The 17,771-nt window shown below is 36.5% G+C and overlaps 3 protein-coding genes across 6 annotated transcripts in view; 2 read left to right on the top strand and 1 right to left on the bottom strand.

Annotated features, from left to right (window-relative positions):
* The window catches only part of LOC135684550 (vesicular glutamate transporter 2.1), an 81,643-nt gene that overhangs the window by 25,755 nt on the left and 38,117 nt on the right, over nt 1–17,771 (top strand). The gene's annotated exons all lie outside the window — the stretch shown is intronic.
* LOC135684543 (sialin) overlaps nt 1–17,771 on the bottom strand; it is a 95,208-nt gene that overhangs the window by 42,725 nt on the left and 34,712 nt on the right. Inside the window, exon 13 of one of the 2 annotated variants that reach the window (XR_016145186.1) lies at nt 11,567–11,604. The exons of the other annotated variant lie outside the window; for it this stretch is intronic. The gene's annotated coding sequence lies outside the window, so the exon portion shown is untranslated. Of the gene's footprint in view, nt 1–11,566; nt 11,605–17,771 lie in introns of those variants that run through there. 2 annotated transcript variants of the gene reach the window in all.
* On the top strand, nt 51–14,360 carry LOC135684549 (sialin). Of its 3 annotated transcripts, XM_089115010.1 has the most exons (11): nt 51–150; nt 1,954–2,222; nt 2,625–2,661; nt 3,583–3,782; nt 3,990–4,077; nt 7,631–7,717; nt 8,378–8,511; nt 8,925–9,074; nt 9,440–9,572; nt 10,811–11,049; nt 11,369–14,356. In XM_089115010.1, the coding sequence occupies exons 2-11, from the start codon at nt 1,995–1,997 to the stop codon at nt 11,606–11,608; spliced, it is 1,536 nt and encodes a 511-aa protein (XP_088971136.1). In that variant the 5' UTR covers nt 51–150; nt 1,954–1,994; the 3' UTR covers nt 11,609–14,356. The 3 variants fall into 3 exon arrangements, with proteins under 3 accessions (XP_088971136.1, XP_088971137.1, XP_088971138.1); XM_089115011.1 differs by lacking the exon at nt 8,925–9,074 and having other exon boundaries at nt 11,369–14,360; XM_089115012.1 differs by lacking the exon at nt 10,811–11,049 and having other exon boundaries at nt 11,369–11,501.

Genomic DNA, 17,771 nt, shown 5'->3' with positions numbered 1-17,771 from the left:
TAAAAGTCGGCAGACCGTTGCTTTTTTGCTGTCTTTATCACATGCCACAATGGCAATGAACGCATATCACAATCACAAAGAAAGATCATGAACTGTAACAACCAAAAATATTTTATCACTGGACAGAAGACAAATAACGAGGCAGCACAGGTGAAAATAGCATTTCTACAAGTTATAACTACAAGTGTGTATTTTTTGTGCTTTGCATGAGCAACGGATCCCGAAGGGTTATCAAGATGAATTGCGTTTGTTCTTTTAATGTCTTGTGTATATTAATGTTGTTTGCTCAGCCTTGTACTGATTCGGACGATTCGCTTTGACGATTCGTTCGCAAACTACCCTCCAGTTTTTTCCTACGATAACTTTTGACTGAATTCATCCATAAGACTGACCTAGAACTTAAACATCACGTCGTAAGAAGGGGAATTTTTCAAATTTTCTTAGACTTCTTAAATCAAATAGAACGTATATTTATTTCTGAAAAAGAGAAATAACTAAATGTTTTGATGAATAATCAATCATTGAAGATGAAGACCGAATCAAGGCGAAGTGCCTGGGGCGACACATCAACTCGGAAAAATTCTTGAACGAAAAAAATAGTTTTTACGCACCCGCAACGCCAACTGTTTGGGATAGGCTGCAGCGTGCTTTTGAGCAGCGTGATCTTCTCTAAAACTTGCTTTCGAGCATAACTAAAAAAGTACACATGATTTTGTTACAATAAACTCATTATAAGTGCGTTAATAATTGCATTGCATTTCTTATTTGTTTGCATTCTTCAAGTTTCGAACCGGCATTTTTGATTTTAAAAACAACCCATCAAATTGTTAAGCAGGAAAAGCAAACGCACACTGTGACTGCAAATTTCATCTACAATAAGTACAAAAATTTTCAGAGTGGAGAAATTTTTTCTGTGGAGAAATTTTATGCAATAAACTGTAGAGAGAATTTTTTGCGGACATTTTTTGGCATTTCGGACAAATAAACTTTCAGACAATCTGATGGATGTTTAAAGCAAAACCATGTAATGTTATAAACCACATAATGTTAAGAAACTTTCAGTCCCGAACTGGCTAAAATTTTTAGTTTCTTATAGAAAATACGTGCATTGAAACTCACCACGTTTTGGAGCGAAATCCACTTCCCAGATCAAAGTTTATAAATAAATGGAAGAGGAAAGAAATCACAAATCTTCTTGTTACCGTTCATATTTATTGTCACTTGTTTAAAAAAAATTTTCTTTTATTTGTTTACACATTTCAATCTTCAAAAGGGTCGTTTTGTTTTTGTGGTGGGAATTCAGATTCATACCCAGGGTACCAGATCCTCACAAATCCGGGGGTTCCATATTTCTAAGTAATTTGAAGCAGCCCTGATGGCTAGACCACGTTTTGCTAGTGGTTTTCACAGCAGAAAGTTTCGAAAAAAAATCAAATCTCACAACCAAAATACGGACCAATGGGCGTGTTAAAACCCATTAACGTGATCCTATCTCCCGCAGTCCCTTAACTCTTTGCTCTAGTCAAGGTTTTTGGCTAGATCCGCCTTTGGAAGCTCCCAGGGCAGACAAAAGGGAATCCCTAGACAGTGCTTCCAACACGATGATAAATAGTAAAGGACTCAGAAAAGACCCTTGATAAACGCCAACCTTTACCTCGAAGTCCTCGCTATATGTATTGCCAACTCTTGCACAGCTGTTAGCACATGACTTGTACGAGTGAGCTGGAGCCAAAACCTTGGATATTTTTTAAGTCAAGTCTAAAAAAGCCATGCTTCTCCTTGATTCCTTGGTATTTTATCCTGCCTGTAAAATCTTTAAAGTTTCAAAATGAATTGACTGGTTGATTAATTGTTGTCAGAAATCTCTTCGATGTATTTCATCGACAAGTCTTCTTGTGGATTGCCTTGAATTTTTGAATTTCATTTCGAAAGTTAATCTTTTATTCGATTTAGAAAAAAATCTGGCAAATAGTAACCCATATGCTCAAAGCATTATGGGTCACTCGGTTATTGAGGACAGTCCAAGTGAGCAACAAATGAAAGAAAACCGTAGAAAATGGAGAATCACATGCAGCTGGTTACCCAAAAGATATCTGCTGGCAATCCTAAGCTTTTTGGGATTGTTAAATCTCTATTCGTTACGAGTCAATCTCAGTGTTGCCTTAGTTGCCATGGTTTCAAATAAAACGATAACCAACTCTTCTGGCTATGTCGTTTTTACAGTAGGTTCATTTTCTTTAACTTACTTACCCCGAGTTTTTTGCTTTGAAGCATTTTTTTCATTTTTATGTTGAAAGAAAACATTTCATTAAATTTCCTTTAAATTTGCACAGTTAGGTTTGCTATTTTCAAACTTGTTTCCTAAAATTAATTCAAGGGAATAACAGATTTGTGTAACCTTTTTGATTGTCTTTTGCTTATTGAATTCAGATTTTGCAATTATACAGTTAAAACAATTTTTATTGGTTTAGGAGTACTGTCATAAAATTTTGTAGTTTGAGCGAAACAATAATATCTGATAATTTATATTTACATAAGCTTGGTATGGTATTTTGTCTTCTCAGAATGTCTGATTTGCTGTTTACTTGAATACAAGCTAAGTGGTCTGTAAATCGTTTTACTAGGAGCCAGCAGATTTTTCTTGGAACACAAAAGAACAAGGTACTTGAATTTATAGTGAAACAATGCTTGTAGTATGTTATTCAATAGTATGTTATTTCCAAAACATTGCATTGCTCTTTTCTGAATTGTAAGTGGCAACTGCAGCTTTGTTACACCTCTTTCTGGTGTCAATCCTGAGATTGAACTGCAAAGTATTATTGCAAGAACTTTATTAATGTTGCCTACAGATCAAAAATGCTTCCGGAGTTAGATGAAGGTTCCTTGAAAACGCCTGGGGGTAGATACTAATGCTTAATACATAACTGTCAGGTCTTCAGGTTTTTGCGTATGTCTTTTGCAACGTCGGTGATTTTAAGGTCTTACGGCGTAAGCTGAAAATCTCACGTTTTTCTCCACTTCCGATGTGTTTTTTGCTACATGAATACGTCTGTTTAAAAATTATGAAGAATTTCCATCGCGCCATATTCATTTACGAGAACGTGCTGGCTAACCAATAAGACAGTTATTTTCATTCTGGCAAAGGATTGAAATTTGAAACTCAAGGACATTGGTCATTGTAATTTTGTAAAAACTTCTCTAACTAGACCAAAGTTTTGATTAGTAGTTCCTTTAATGATCTTTGTAAACTCTACTGTTTATATCATGTAGTGTTCATAATGAGTCATTAGTTTGTATTATTTACATTAAATTATCACTTTGGATTTGTTTTGAAACCAACGTATAACGCATAACAGGAATCATGATTTGTTTCTATTACCGTTTTTACGCAAAATTTTAGTTTAGAATGCAAAATCTTACGGCAGGACACCACAGTAGCTTGACAGGTATGTTAATATATGTGAGTATTAATGATACCTTCTGATTCAAAAGCTGGAAATTGCGATGGATGTGGTATTGCTTGGCTGTATCTCGTGCAGATTTCCTTTATTTTCATTATAAATTCATTTTTTGGCTTGACAGGTATCATTCTGAGCTCTTTCTTTTATGGTTACATCATCACCCAAATACCTTCTGGATATCTTGCAGCCCGTTTTGGTGGGAAAAACCTTTTTGGTGGAGGTATTCTAATGACAGGACTGTTTACATTACTAACACCATTAGCAGCAAGAATGAGTATTAAGTTTCTCATAGCTGTTAGAGTGTTGCAAGGATTATCTCAGGTACGCTGACATTCCAAATTATTTAACTTTTGAATCTTTTTAAGTTAGATAGTATTTTTTTCGCTAGTTTTTTGTGTAATCTAGACTTTAGTGAGCTTTGATTGACAATGACAGTGCCCCATTCAAAATTTCCCACTTTATCCGAGGGACCAATGTAGTCTTTTTCTTTATTCTCCAATTAACTTTAGTCTAATCTTCACTTCACAGGGCGTCACTTTTCCATGCATGCATGCGATTTGGAGCAGATGGGCTCCACCAATTGAAAGAAGCAGGCTGTCAACGATATCTTTTTCAGGTATGGCATGTTTATAGGTATACATTACTGACGACTAATGAAGTCTTCGGTCGAAACGTTTAAAAGAAAGTGTTTTCTTTTGAGAATCTGTTATATATATATGTAACATAGTTGCAGTAGCGTCCTGAAGGCTTCATGTAGTTTCTGCTGCTCTGCAAACTATTTCTGAAATGTTTCTGCAAGCTCCAAGCTTCACGGTCTTGTGCTATCGATCTTATCTGGTCAAAAGTTAATTTGTTCTTCATAGTTGGTATTGGAAAGGACCTTCCATTAATCCCGCTCTGGTGATATCCTTGTTTAATAGTTTCTCACAGTCTGCCTCGGAATCTTTTTTATGCAATTAATACACACTTAATAAAGTTTGAATTCTGTAGCATAGTTTATCTACCCAAAACTTTGTTAACACAAAGTAGTTTAACTTTTGTATCTTTATACTTTTTGTACCATGTTGAGTCAGAGAATCTTTCTTTGCCTGATTGTGCTATTTTGAGATTAGCACGTTAATATTCATCCGGTCGACTTGATGCGCTTGAAGTAAATTCCAGGGATGACGAAATGTATTTTAAAGAGGGGCCAAATGCAATGATTGTGTTTGTGTTAAGAATGCTGCCACCATGGTTTGCAGGGTGGCCAGGAAATGCATATAAAGTTGAATAATTATCATTATTATGGTTCAAATTAATTTATTTACAGTTGGCAAGAAAAATGCATTATATCAATACCTTATAAAAGTTTGTTTTTGTTTGGTGCTTGGATAAAAATATTCAAAAAATAAAACTAACATTTGCTACATAAGTTTAACAAATCCTGTGATTGCATGTGTGTCCATCACATTTCTTTATCTTTCTTTCATTTCATTTATAGTTCGAGAGCTTTTCCATTCATTAGGTATAGTATTCCATAATTTACATCCAAAAATGAGACTGTTTCTATAACATAAGAATTTTTCAACGCTGGGTAGCTGAGTTTTTTAGCATGTTTTAGTGCGTAATGCTGTTCTGCTATCGGAAAGAGATCTTTTTTTAATATTTAACAGATCCAATACAGTTGGCTTTTCACTGTTAAGTTACAATACCCAAAATAAATTTTGTTTTTAAAAATATTTACAGAAAAAAAGGAATGTCTCTTGAATTAATTACATCGTTCAGCTCCATGAACTAATAATTTATATCAAAAAAAAGTGCTATAGGTTGAAAAGTTTCTTATTGTCTCTGGCAGGGAATTGAATAGTCTAGCAGCATTTTCTTGAAAAGTTCCGCTCTCTTTCTTTTTTTATTTCCAGCGATATGTTGCCATTTGATCTCAGGTCTCGCTTATTTTCTCCTATTATAAGTTGCAAATAGTCAAGTCACGTTTCCGAGTTCAATGCCTTGAAAACTTGCTTAAAGAGATTGAAATCACTTCTCTCTTTTATAGGAAGCCATCCTATTTTCAAGATATCTTTTTTGCTCTTTACATAGTGAACAGAAACAAACGATGCGGCTGCAAACTGTACTCTCTGTAGATCTTTTTGAAGCATCACAGTTAGCGGCGTATAGACCTGTTTGCCATAGTCAATCTTTGCTAAAACGATTGATTCTGAGAGCTGCTTCCTTAGACAAAACGGGGCAACATTCTTTAATTTTTTTAGAAAAGATAAGGTTCCGTACCATGAGCTAGTGTTCGTTTTAACATGGTCCTCCAATTTTAAGTGTTCGTTTATAATTACCTTATCTATTATAATTACCTTATCTTATCAATAGCTTATCAATAGCAATGTCTCTGCTCTCTCCATCTTCTTTTCTTTAATATGAATTTCTAGTTCACTGTCTTTCAGGCCATGTCTCCTCGAAATTTCTTGTGTTGACAGTACCATGAGCTTAGTATTTTCCCTTTTTAATGCAAGATTGTTGTTGCTGGCCCATACTCATAGTTGCTCAATAGATTGATTGGTAGTTCTTGGCAGGGATTCGAGATTTTTGGGCTTGTCATGGCACTATAATGTTGTATAGTCAGCATACTGATATCCTTTCATTTTCATTTTCATTTTTTGATTGGAGGTCAGCTACGTATATGTTGAACAGCACTGGCCCAAGGATGGATCCCTGAGGTACTCCGAATCTAACTTTTATTTCATCGGATGCCTCATCTTCAATTTGAACAAATTGCTTTCCCTTCGAGACATAGTTCAAGGTCCACTTTAAAAAGTACTTCGAGAAGCCCAAATGACTCAATTTCTTGAAAAGGTTTTGAAATTTGATTGTTTCGAATGCCTTGGAAAAGTCAGCCAGGATCATGTTACTTCTCCACGTTGCATGGCTTTTAAAATGTCATCACAAATTGCTTGTAAAACAAAGATAGTTGATTTGCCTTTCCTGTATGCCATTTCCTGTATATTACTCTCCATTATCATTTCTCCTTCAATAAAATTCGTCATTTGTCTAAAAATTAGTCTCTCATATACTTTGGATAATGCTAACAGGATAGATATTGGCCTCAGACCTCGTTCACTGGTGACTTGATTCCCTTTCGGGATAGAACAAATGCGTGCTGTTTCCAATGCTGTTGGAAAGTCGTCCTTTCCAATTGCAGTGTTTATAATATTAGTCAATGGAGAAGCCAGAATATCAGCGACGGGCGTCAACATCTTGACTGGTATCTGATCTGGACCCGTTGTTCAGTCATTTCGGAGCTTACACATAGAAAACCTTTTCAAAACCTCCTCACAGCGCACGGGTCTAATGTCGAAGCTTTCCTGTTTGACAAAGGAAGGCTATCAATCAATTTTTTCAATTTTCTCAAAGATTGTAAATTGATTAATCTTTTTATTCATGTTTCTATCATGTTTCATCCAAGTCAGAGAAATGTACCCAAACTGTGATGTCATAAAGGCTCTTACAATTTTTCTAAGCTTTCCTGTATTCATAAATATGGAAGTTTTTGACAGGTTATGCAACTTTTGGTAAGCATTTTGCAACAAGTGATGCTATGTACCTGGAAGTTTAGTTTATCATCTAATAAAAAACCCATGAGAATTAAACGGGAGAAAATCCAAGACAATATCCCTAAAGCCTTTTTATAATTAGATTCCATAGTTTTATTTGTTTCAATGTTGACAAGAAATGGAAGGGTCTTGCAAACTTTTGTTATAGCAGCTAATGAACTCATTTTTAACATTTGAACGAAAGCAAATAAGATGGAGAGGAGAAACAGATAAACGCAAATGTCCAAGTTGCTGCCTAAAAAAGCATGAACTTCGTGGACTAACGATAAAATCTGCTCTCGGGTCTTGGATCTCAGAAATTAGAGGTATGTGTACTACCTTTTACTGCAGAGCAATATCATTAACTATCCTAGCAGACAAAAAACAAAACTAAATCGAACTCCAATTTTTGAAAGTGTAAGCCAAAAATATTTTTGAGGTAAAGACATTCGGTGGGCCGGACGAAATCTTGTTGCGGGCCAAATTGACCCGCGGGACCGAGTTGGCCCCCGGGCCGGAGGATGTGTGACTGATTTAGAGTTTGTTTAGACGCTTTGTTTCGACTTGTCTGTATTGTTTCTTTATTTTTAGGACCAGTTGCTGGAACTGTGTTTGGAATGACACTGTCAGGAACGATAGCTTATAACCAAGGATGGCCCGCTGTTTTCTATTTCTTTGGTAAAAAGTTACAACTTTATTGCAAAATTTAACTGTTCAAAGCTTTTGATACAGTGGTCAAACTACAAATTCAGCCCAAAATGATCTGACTGAAAATTCAACAGTAACTGATGTAAAAAGTTATTTTAAAGAGCATTCAAGCATCGAAAAACTGCCTAACAAAAATTCAACCTTGATCTCTTAACAGATCACAAAAAGAAGCCGAATACAAATAATTGTGGAGCTAAATCACAAGAAGGCACATGGGTATTACATGATAAATGCAAAATTCTTAAATATCTCATTTGGTATCATCCTATTGCCCATGGATATGGATAATGGTTATGCGGAAAATCGTATAGTATAGTAAATCTGGATGCTATGCCTCAAGTGCGGCACTCGAGCAGCATTCATGGGCATAGTAGATGCTACACTTTTAGGGGTTTAGTATGGATCTTACCAGGATATTGTTGCTTCACTGAGACAGATCTGCCTGAATTGAGCATGAAATGCCTTAAATTTTGCCTGATTGGGGGGCCTACAGCCCTCCTAGCCCCTATCTCTCCTACGCCTATGATGGCACTGCATTGATTGATAAAATCCTTCTCCTCGGGGGCTTTTGAGACAGCACTCTTAATTAAGTACAACTGCATGCTGTGATATTTTTTGTATTCTTCGCAGGCCTTGTTACAATTATTTGGAGTGTTTTTTGGTTTTGGATGGTTACTGATTCTCCTTTCGATCATCCTACGATTACAGATAAGGAACTTGCTTATCTCAAACAGGAATTATCAGACGATAAGACCGAGTCAAAAGTGAGTCTAACCAGTAGGCACTTCTCTCAGTTATCTAAAGAACGTGCCTCTCTTAGTTATCACGAAACCAATGTTTAAGATTTGTTTAATAATCTTTTCCTTCCCGTTAGGTCCAGTCCTTTCCTGAACCCTGCTAATTTGAACATCTCCCTACCCCTTATTGTTATGCCCTGTGTTGAAAAGATTTGGAAAATATTCCCCTCCTCATTCTCACTTATTTTATAAAACCCCAAATTTATGCTGTTATGAAAAGGTTTGATAAAGAGAATTAATACTCATAGGCCCTGTTACTGGTTGGGAAGGGGGAGGGGCAAAAGAAAACAAGCAAATATAACAGCTTTAACAAGAGATTTTGAAAAAGCGCTATTGTCGTGCCAAAAATGAGGGCAGCTATCGATATCCTTATTTTTCAGTTAACAACAGTTCCATGGAAGGAGTTGCTCACATCTGTCCCCGTGTGGGCAATTATAATCGCGCATTTTGCAGAAAACTGGGGCTATTACACACTACTTACGTCACTTCCGACTTATTTCAAGCTGATGCTAAAGTTTGATCTACAAAAGGTACATTTCAGATAATGAGTGACTTGTTTTCCTCTCCATATTTTCACAGAATTGAAAATGGGTTGATTTTTCGACAGCTGTATGTCAGAAACTTCTTCTATCACCATGGTCTAATAGACCTGCTCTATTTCATTTTCTTTAATAGACACCTTGACCGGATTTCATTACGGACATCTTATCTAGCATCGATAAGAATAACCTGTGTGTACGCTTGGCTTTCTCCTTGCCAGTCTTTTTGTCAAATTTTTTATACCATTTACGCTGTTACAAATTACGTTTTTTCAGCTCAAGCATTCAATTGGTATGATGAAGCATATGTATGAGTCTTATTGGTACTTTAATAACACTTCATATATTTTTTGCAGGCAGGGTTTCTTGCCGCTCTTCCATATCTGATAATGACCCTAGTTGTTCAGACGGGGGGACAGCTTGCAGATTTTCTACGGTCGTCGGGAAGAATGTCAACCACTACTGTTAGAAAGCTTTTTACTGCATTTGGTTAGTAAACCTTCGTATCATTTTATGTATTTATCATACAATTAATCATGTATTTTGTTAGAGCAGAATTTTGATTTTCAACAGTTTCTTGGCGGTACAGAATTTGAAAATGGCTTTGAAAAAAGCAAACATTTTACAACATATTAACTAAAAGCTTTTTCGTCTGACACTCCTCAGAGCATAAAACGTCAGAAGTAAAATGTTTGCTTTTTTCAAAGCCATTTTCAACTTTGATTTTGTTAGATCAGTAAAATTACTTTGGTAGGCCAGCACTAATTTTTGTGAGACCAGTGTTTTTGTTTTGGTAGCCCACTACTATTGTTTGATAGACCGATTCTATCATGTTGGTAGATTAGAACTATTGTTTACGTAGACCAATAATATCATTTTGGGTAAACCAGAATTGTTATTTAGTTAGACCAGTGCCATTGTCTTGGTAGTCCACTACTATCATTTTGGTAGACTGGAACTATTGTTTCCGTAGACCAATGCTATAATTTTGTTAGACCAGAATTGTTATTTTGTTGGACCAGTAATATTGTGTTACTAGCCCACTACTATTGTTTCGGTAGACCAACTCTATTTCATTGGTAGACCAGAATTGCTATTTTGTTAGACCAGTGATATGGTCTTGGTAGCCCACTACCATTATTTGGGTAGACAAACTCTATTGTTTTGGTAGACCAATTCTATGGTTTTTGTAGACCTGTACTATTGTTTTGGTACAGGAGGATCCCGCTGAAAGAACCTAGGTTTTTTTCTGGCAGCCTGAATAGGTTCTTAATTAAAAAGCGGCAATTCTAAATTCAAGCCTGTGAGATTGTTTCTGTAGACATAGACCAGAAGTATTATTTTGGTAGACCTGTACTATTGTGTAAATAGACCATTGCAATTGTTTTGGTAAATCAGTTCCATTGTCTTTGTAATACCATAAACATCGCAACAGTGTGCTTTTGATCCAGAGAAAAAACTTTAATGCAAATTCACCTTAAGACATTTTCAGAACCAACTGGTGTATCTTCAGCATTGACATTTCAAGCCGTGCACTTGTTCTGTAGCAACTGCCTTGTTGAAAATTACTACTTGTCCAAAAACCTGAACTCTGTCCAATCCCTCCCACCGTCTTTTCATCCAGAACAAGTTTTTTTTACTCTTTGACAAACCCACAAAGTAGAAGCGATTAATATTTATACCTTTGCTAAGTTTGATTTCATGCATCCCTCCTCTCTTCTGAACAGGGTTCATGTTCCAAAGCGTTTTTATGATAGTCGTTGGATACAGTACAAACAAACATCTGGCCCTATTGGCTTTAGTGATGGCTGTCGGATTCAGTGGCCTTGCATGGAGTGGTTTCATTATCAATCACCTTGATATAGCACCGCGGTATGCAAGCCTCCTTTTTGCAATCAGCAACACTTTCGCTACAATTCCAGGAATTGTCGGTCCTCTTGTTGTTGGATTCCTCACTGCACACGAGGTCTGTAACTCTAATTACTTGGACTCGAAATTCTTATAATCTTCTTGATCCACAAGGAAAACACTTTTTATTCAACGTTTTAGGCTATTTCGCAATAATCAAAATATGGAACGGGTGGAATAAAATGTTCTTCAAGTTGAGCAAGGAATTTTCTTGTAGCACTTTTATGCACTTACACTTACATTTGCACTTACTTACACTTACTCACACCACACATTTATGCACTTACATTTGCCCTCCACACACTATGCATTTATATTGCCTGAATTCTTCGCATATAGTGTATTGTTTTGTTAATGGATGATGTTTCCCTACCCAGACTAGAGAAGAATGGCAAATAATATTCTTCCTGTCAGCGGCAGTTTACGCGCTTGGAACTCTGGTTTTCTTGATTTTTGCCTCCGGTAAGAAACAGCCATGGGCTGATCCGAATGGGTACCAAAGTATTTCTGAAGACAACGATGATAAAGACATGTTGCTGAAAGAGGGAATCAAGGATGAGAAAGGCACTCCACAGCTACCAATGAAACGGATGAGAGGGAAGAACCAGAATCTCTAGAAATGAAGGGAATTTCGAATTAAATAGTGATTATTTTCAAATATTTAGTTATTCGTGTAAGTAGGTTTTATCACTTTGTCTTAAATGGCAGGAGATGGGGGATCATTTGAGCAGTGATGTGTCCAAATATTTTTAATACGATGTTGCATGTCCGCTGCGTCTTGATGAATTTACTGACTAACTACAATTTAGGGCGTATACACATAAAACGAGGGGACGCTACAAATGTGTTGTTTATTACGTTACGTGGATACGGAGACAATGGAAAGTGTTAATGACAGAGACACAATGGAGGACATAATTACGTTTAAATAATGGTCACTACAGATACAGCTAGCCTTTTTCCCTTAGTTCTTTGAAGCTTAGTAATATTTTTCTCGAATGTGAGACAGCTTTTTGTATGCAGGTTCACTAAATATATTTATGATAGCATCTTTTGTTACTAGATGTGAACTTAGACTTTGTCTATGAATCCCAGGGGTATAGTACGGGGGGGGGGGGGGGGGGGCTATCGGAGGCTGATCAATGAGCTAGCAAAAGATTAGATAATCCCTCAACAGTTAATGCAGTCCTCGACGGCTCATAATTTTCAGATTTCTTATCCTATATTTGCACAAAACTTACAAGAAAGTTAGTTTTTGACTGCACCACCCCCCTCCCCTTTATTCAAGTATGATTTTTAACCTTGCAGTTAAAGTTTCAACAACATTTCAACAACAATGTAAGTGGCAAAAATGTTTAGTGAAGATTCACTATTACTGATGAATCAACTTTGGGGTGAATAAGTGGTAACCAAATTCCATTCTTAAATCAAAACACATAGAATATTCAAGTAGTTACGTGATATTGCCCTACAATTCTGAAAGCTAAATCAAATCCAAAATAATTGTAAAGATCAATGGAAATAAAGCCCTTTAATGTTGATCTAGCTTTATGCCTACAATCGAAAATACATTTATCTTCTACCGTGCTTTGCAGAAACTGTACGTTAGAAGAGCCAAATATGATCTAGCTAAAGGTACAAGACCACATAGATATGCCCAAACATAATCCGATGGATTTTGGATTGGAAAGAAAAGACAGAAGAAAGTTTGAAGATTTTAATAAAAGAAAAAAATTTTTCTTAGCGTCCCGTTTAGGTCATTGAAGCTCTTTGTAGAAGAAGAGATCCTGTTTACCTGGCAGCTTTTTAGACCAAACGCGTATTACAAAAGCTAAACACGGATGTATTTCGAAAATATTGTACTGTTTTGGAAAGCAAAGATGACAAAATGGGGGACCTATTCTAAGTGTCCCCACCTGAAGTCGTGTTTATTGTTTATATATGACATGTTGTATAGGACATATGGGCAAAACGAGAAATGCCTCTCTATAGCTGGCTCCAGCGAATCTGCTTATATATTAGTCATTTAAGATTGTGAGGAGAAAGAAGAGAGAAAAGTAATTATAAATAATAAGAAAGTAAATCATGGACATTTGCAGTTGCAACTTCAGTATTTTTCAACCTGGGGTAACGCCATTTAAAGAGGAGAGATTGTTATATTTATCGGCATTTTACGTAGGTTTTAACATGGATGCAACAAGATTCCATCATTAGCATTTCACCTTTCTAACTAAATTGGTAAAAATTCAGAACTGGCCAATACCGCACACTGGGCATTGAATTCACTAAAAACCTTTCACCGCCAATTTTTCAATAACCGAAGTACCGCCCAATTTGAAGAAAATTACCGAATTAACGACGAAAAGGCAAATACCACAATACCGTCAAACCCAAAGATCCCCCCAAATTAGTAGGGTGTAGACAGTGCAATTGCTAGTTAGTATGCACTAGGGGGGCTTCAGGTTTGTTTGCCAAAAAACAGGGTAAAACACTCCTCGTTTTTGAGATAAATTGTTTAAAGGGGGTTTCACAACATAGTTAAGAACTGTATTTTACAGTAGCTCAGCCTCAGCGTGTTCTGGATTTTTCCAGCCTCAACTTTTGACCAATTATGAGGCTCGTGTTCTAGAAAATTGTTCTTGTAAAAAAGACTTTTTGGTTAAAAAGGTGACTGAGAACTTAGGAGAAAATGCATGCTTAAAGCATGCATAACGATCGAGAAAGCAAAGGCCTCTCTCCTAACTGACGATACATTCAGGTAGTTAAAAAGAATAGAAAATAAATCGTTTATCAACCCCCCAGATAAGAAAATCATTTCAAAATTTTTTAATTGTGAAAAAGCGCTGTCCCCATTTATTGTGGGGGCTAATAAACTCCCTAGTGTTTGCTAGGGGAAAGGTGGTATGTTGCAAGCTGAATAATTTCATTTCTAGTTATGTTAATGTAGTTGTCCTCCAAAACACAGTATTTATTTTTAAACGGAACTGCATCGTTAAAGAAAGTAGAAAGAATAAATTCGTATTTTTGATGGTGTTTGTGATACTAAAGCAATTCTCTTTAAAATGTAAAATATCAGTGTTTGTGTGGCCAAACTATACGCCAGTGGGGATATATAAAATTAGATATTTTCTTTTTCATTTATTTGCTCTTGTCTGTTTGTAGCTCTGAAAATTGCAGTGGTGTATGCTAATATGTCTGAATTCAGGGGGTTTCTGTGGTAAGGAGATTTCTCAGAACCCAAACAGTTACTACTGGTTCCCACTCTTACCTATGGCTGGATGAAAGATGATGGCATAGCCCGAAGGGTTGTCCACACTCGGGTCCCTAGAGTTCTCAGGACTGCTGAGCCTAGACAAATGATGAAAATACAGTTAATGACCGAGAAGAGGACCGGTTAAATAGGGATGTCATAGAGAAAATTATTACTACTGAGACAACCCTACCCAGACTGGAGGGGGGGGGGGGGGGGGTTGGCTCCACATTGGTAGATTCAATTAGTACGATGCCTTTTGACTTTTAATGTCTATTTATATGAAGTGTGGATTTGTTTAAAAATAGTTTTAAAAAATAAATTGGGGGGAATCTGGGTGTTTTTTCACAGTGGTCAAGGTCAACATCTACGGAATCTTTTGATGTACTTAACTCAGGTTCATCTCATAATAATTTTATGGAATCCTTGTTACCTCTTATATTCATGATAAGTATGGTCTTTTATATTTTTCTATGTACAAAAGTTCAGTCGTGTTTTACGTGACTTTGACAGAAACGTTTTGTGTACTCTTGTCATTGTCTTGAATAATAATGAAGTCATTTGGTGGTTTTTATTAACATAGACCAAGGAACAACGATTTTAGAGTGGGCAGAGCTGAATGAGCCCCTCCTTAGTCTTCTAGCAGCTCAAAAAACCCGGTCTGGATAGGGTTAAAGGCCCAATGTACTCGCGGGTACCGTAAAAGGTTGTTGTTGGGAAAATGCTGGCCTAAGTCACCCTGACTTGGCAATTATTATGTTCAAGATATTCGTGTAAGTAAATGGCTTGGAAAGCCACAATCTCAAACATAATCTGGATGCTCTACCTATGTTGCAGAACCCGTTTCCAACTATAACGATTTTAAACGATGGCCAAAGCATAACTCGAATCCTCTTTCTTCGACGCGGGCGACTCTCAAATCTTTGAGCACGTGATCTTACGTCAACGGTAACAAAACGCTATTTTCTACAGTTGTTGGCGGGTTTGTTTAAAGTTCAAATTTGTTCATATTCGGGGGTCTTGAATAAAAGCAATGGAATTTGAAAGATTTTCACAATAGGGGGAGGGAGTCAAGGTGATAATGATTTACTTAATAGAAAAAGTGACGGTTGACAGAAAAAGTGGCGCAACTTTAAGTAACGTTGGTTTACCAATAGCACAGTGTGCTATATGATTGTTCACAAATAGGTTTCGTAGCCGTGGATCTAGAGTTTGTTGCTTGTGGACTCTCATTCTAGCTCTAAAATTCGAGATTTCCCCGAAATATTTTCTATCGCATCCTCCACATTTGATTAGATATTGAATAAAATATTGTCAAAGCACCAAAATTGTCAAATATGATACCCTTGGCTAGACCATGGCTGGTCCCAATTTGCTAGACTAGAAGTCCAAAAGAGTATACCCTTGCCTTTAACATATATTATTTATATACAATACAATAAAATGTCAGAATTTTCTAACAAATTTGTGACACAAATTTTTTTCTTTCCAGGTGCCGGTACTGCCATGCAATACATCAATTCAACTTACAGCCTCATTTTGAAAAATTATCCAAACCTTTTTATTCAAAATTTTTGACCTCAGATTCGGATAAAAAGCACGATTTTAAGTCTTCTTAGAAGTTTTCATTATTACGAAATTGGTTTTATGATGACATAAAGATAACAATTTTATAAGGGATTTGACCTTGATTGGTGACTAAGGGGGTAAAGTTTCACCCAGAGGGATTATTGTAGTCAAATCCCTTACAGGTTATCAAACTTCACTTCTCTATAAAATCTAAAATACACGCACAAAAAATATAAAAAATTGCATCCAGCCTGAAATTATGGTGATAAAACAAAACCCGAGCTTTAAAAAGTCGTACAATGAAGTTTGGAGTATTTTCCAAAACGAGGCCGTAAGTTGAATTGGTATATTTAAAAACTTAGATTCTAAACAATCTTTTGGTGGTACAAAACTTGTAAATGGCTTTGAAAAAAGCAAACATTTAGTAATCTAAAGCTTTTTGTCCGACACTCTTCAGAGTTTAAAACATCAGAACATAGATCGAAAACTCTACGCTAAGAAATATATATACCCAGTTGTGGATCGAAATAGGCCAATCAGAAACACGAGCACATGACTGTAAAGGTTGACCAATCAGTGCCGCTTGCCTATTAGACTGTTACCAGTGGAGTCCTAAGGTGAAAACGAACTCCTTTTGTCTACACAGTAGCGGTTTTTTCGTGCTTATGTAGATGGAGTTCGTTTTGCCCAAAACAAAGAAAAATCATTAATCAAGTATAAATAAATGCCTTCCAAAAAACAACTTTATAGTCTTATAATGTTTTACCATAGCAAAAGAAAATGACCTTTGAATCTCTTCAAATCGCAGATTGATTTGTCAATAGAATAACGTCTTTAGACGTAAAAATGAACTGAAATGGTTTGATTCATAGAAATCACCAGCTTTTTGTTGTTGCAGTGGCTTGTTGCAATTCAAAAAACGAAGATAATTTCAAAATTGAAAACGTTTACTCATGTTAAAACAACCAAAAGAGGAAATCTTAAAATGTCGCGCGAATTCAATGGGCAAGCTAGGTGGAGATTATGGCCTACAAAAAACGGTGATTTAAGGACTTGCGTGCATTACCCAGGTTTTCTTTGACTGCGTTTCCTAGTAGATCAACGCATGCTACTTCTTATGCCACTGCATTAGGTCGCATGTGCAAGTCGCTAGGTCCTCCACAGTTTGGTGCGAACATGGCCTACGATAATCAAAACGTTTGTTGTCGTTTTATTAAAGTTCAGCAAGTTCACTCACCTTGTCGGTCTTTTTAAGGCAGCACGAACATTGAAGAACTTTTGAATTGCTCTCTCCCACTGTAAGTCCAAGTTCCTTATCAAGCATTGACAAGAAATTGTCAAGAGCCGTTCAGTAATCAACTTAGGTATCAACTTAGGTTGGAAAGAATATAGACACATGCAAGAAATTCATTTGCCATGCTTTTGTAACTCAACATCACCCAGCCGTAGCAAGTCCTTGGGGTATTCTCTGGAGAGAAGGTTTTCTGCGATGGTTGGCAATGTTATTATTCATCAATCAAATAACACTTTCGGACAAAGCTACATTGATGAACAAACTTTAGATCGTGCCGTTTGCTTGCAAAAACTTGAACAATTGGAATTTCATTAAATCAGGTTATCACAGTCTCAAAGGGTCAGGCAACGGTCTTCACTCGTCAATTTAACGCCCTCTCCTCCTATTCACAACTCCCTTATGAAATAATATGGACTGAATCGCAAACTATCGTCTGACAATCTTATAAACACAAGGTTGTTAAGAAGCCCTCTTTTTAGAATTGTTTATTTGTAACTTTCGCGCATTTGGGGTAAGCCATCATTGCCAGAAAGAGTACAAAGGTGGCATCACCCTAAAAGGCAACCAAGAAATATAATTGAAACAAGGCGGGATTTGGGCGAGGGACTTTAGTTTCTTTTGCTTAACTGGCCCTCTTCACCGTCATTGACTGTATGTTCACCATTTT

Source organism: Rhopilema esculentum, chromosome 21 (assembly GCF_057945365.1).
Source record: "Rhopilema esculentum isolate cy_ngs chromosome 21, ASM5794536v1, whole genome shotgun sequence".
NCBI classification, from domain to species: domain Eukaryota; kingdom Metazoa; phylum Cnidaria; class Scyphozoa; order Rhizostomeae; family Rhizostomatidae; genus Rhopilema; species Rhopilema esculentum.
The sequence above is the reverse complement of the archived record's forward strand: the minus strand, read 5'-3'. Positions and strand labels throughout refer to the sequence as shown.

Bases quoted from the DNA above. Each gene is read 5' to 3' on its own strand.
- LOC135684549 (XM_089115010.1), top strand. From the start codon at position 1,995: ATGGGTCACTCGGTTATTGAGGACAGTCCAAGTGAGCAACAAATGAAA. The intron at 2,662-3,582 runs GTACTTGAATTT...TTGGCTTGACAG, and splicing joins TTGGAACACAAAAGAACAAG to GTATCATTCTGAGCTCTTTC. The intron at 7,718-8,377 runs GTAAAAAGTTAC...TATTCTTCGCAG, and splicing joins CGCTGTTTTCTATTTCTTTG to GCCTTGTTACAATTATTTGG.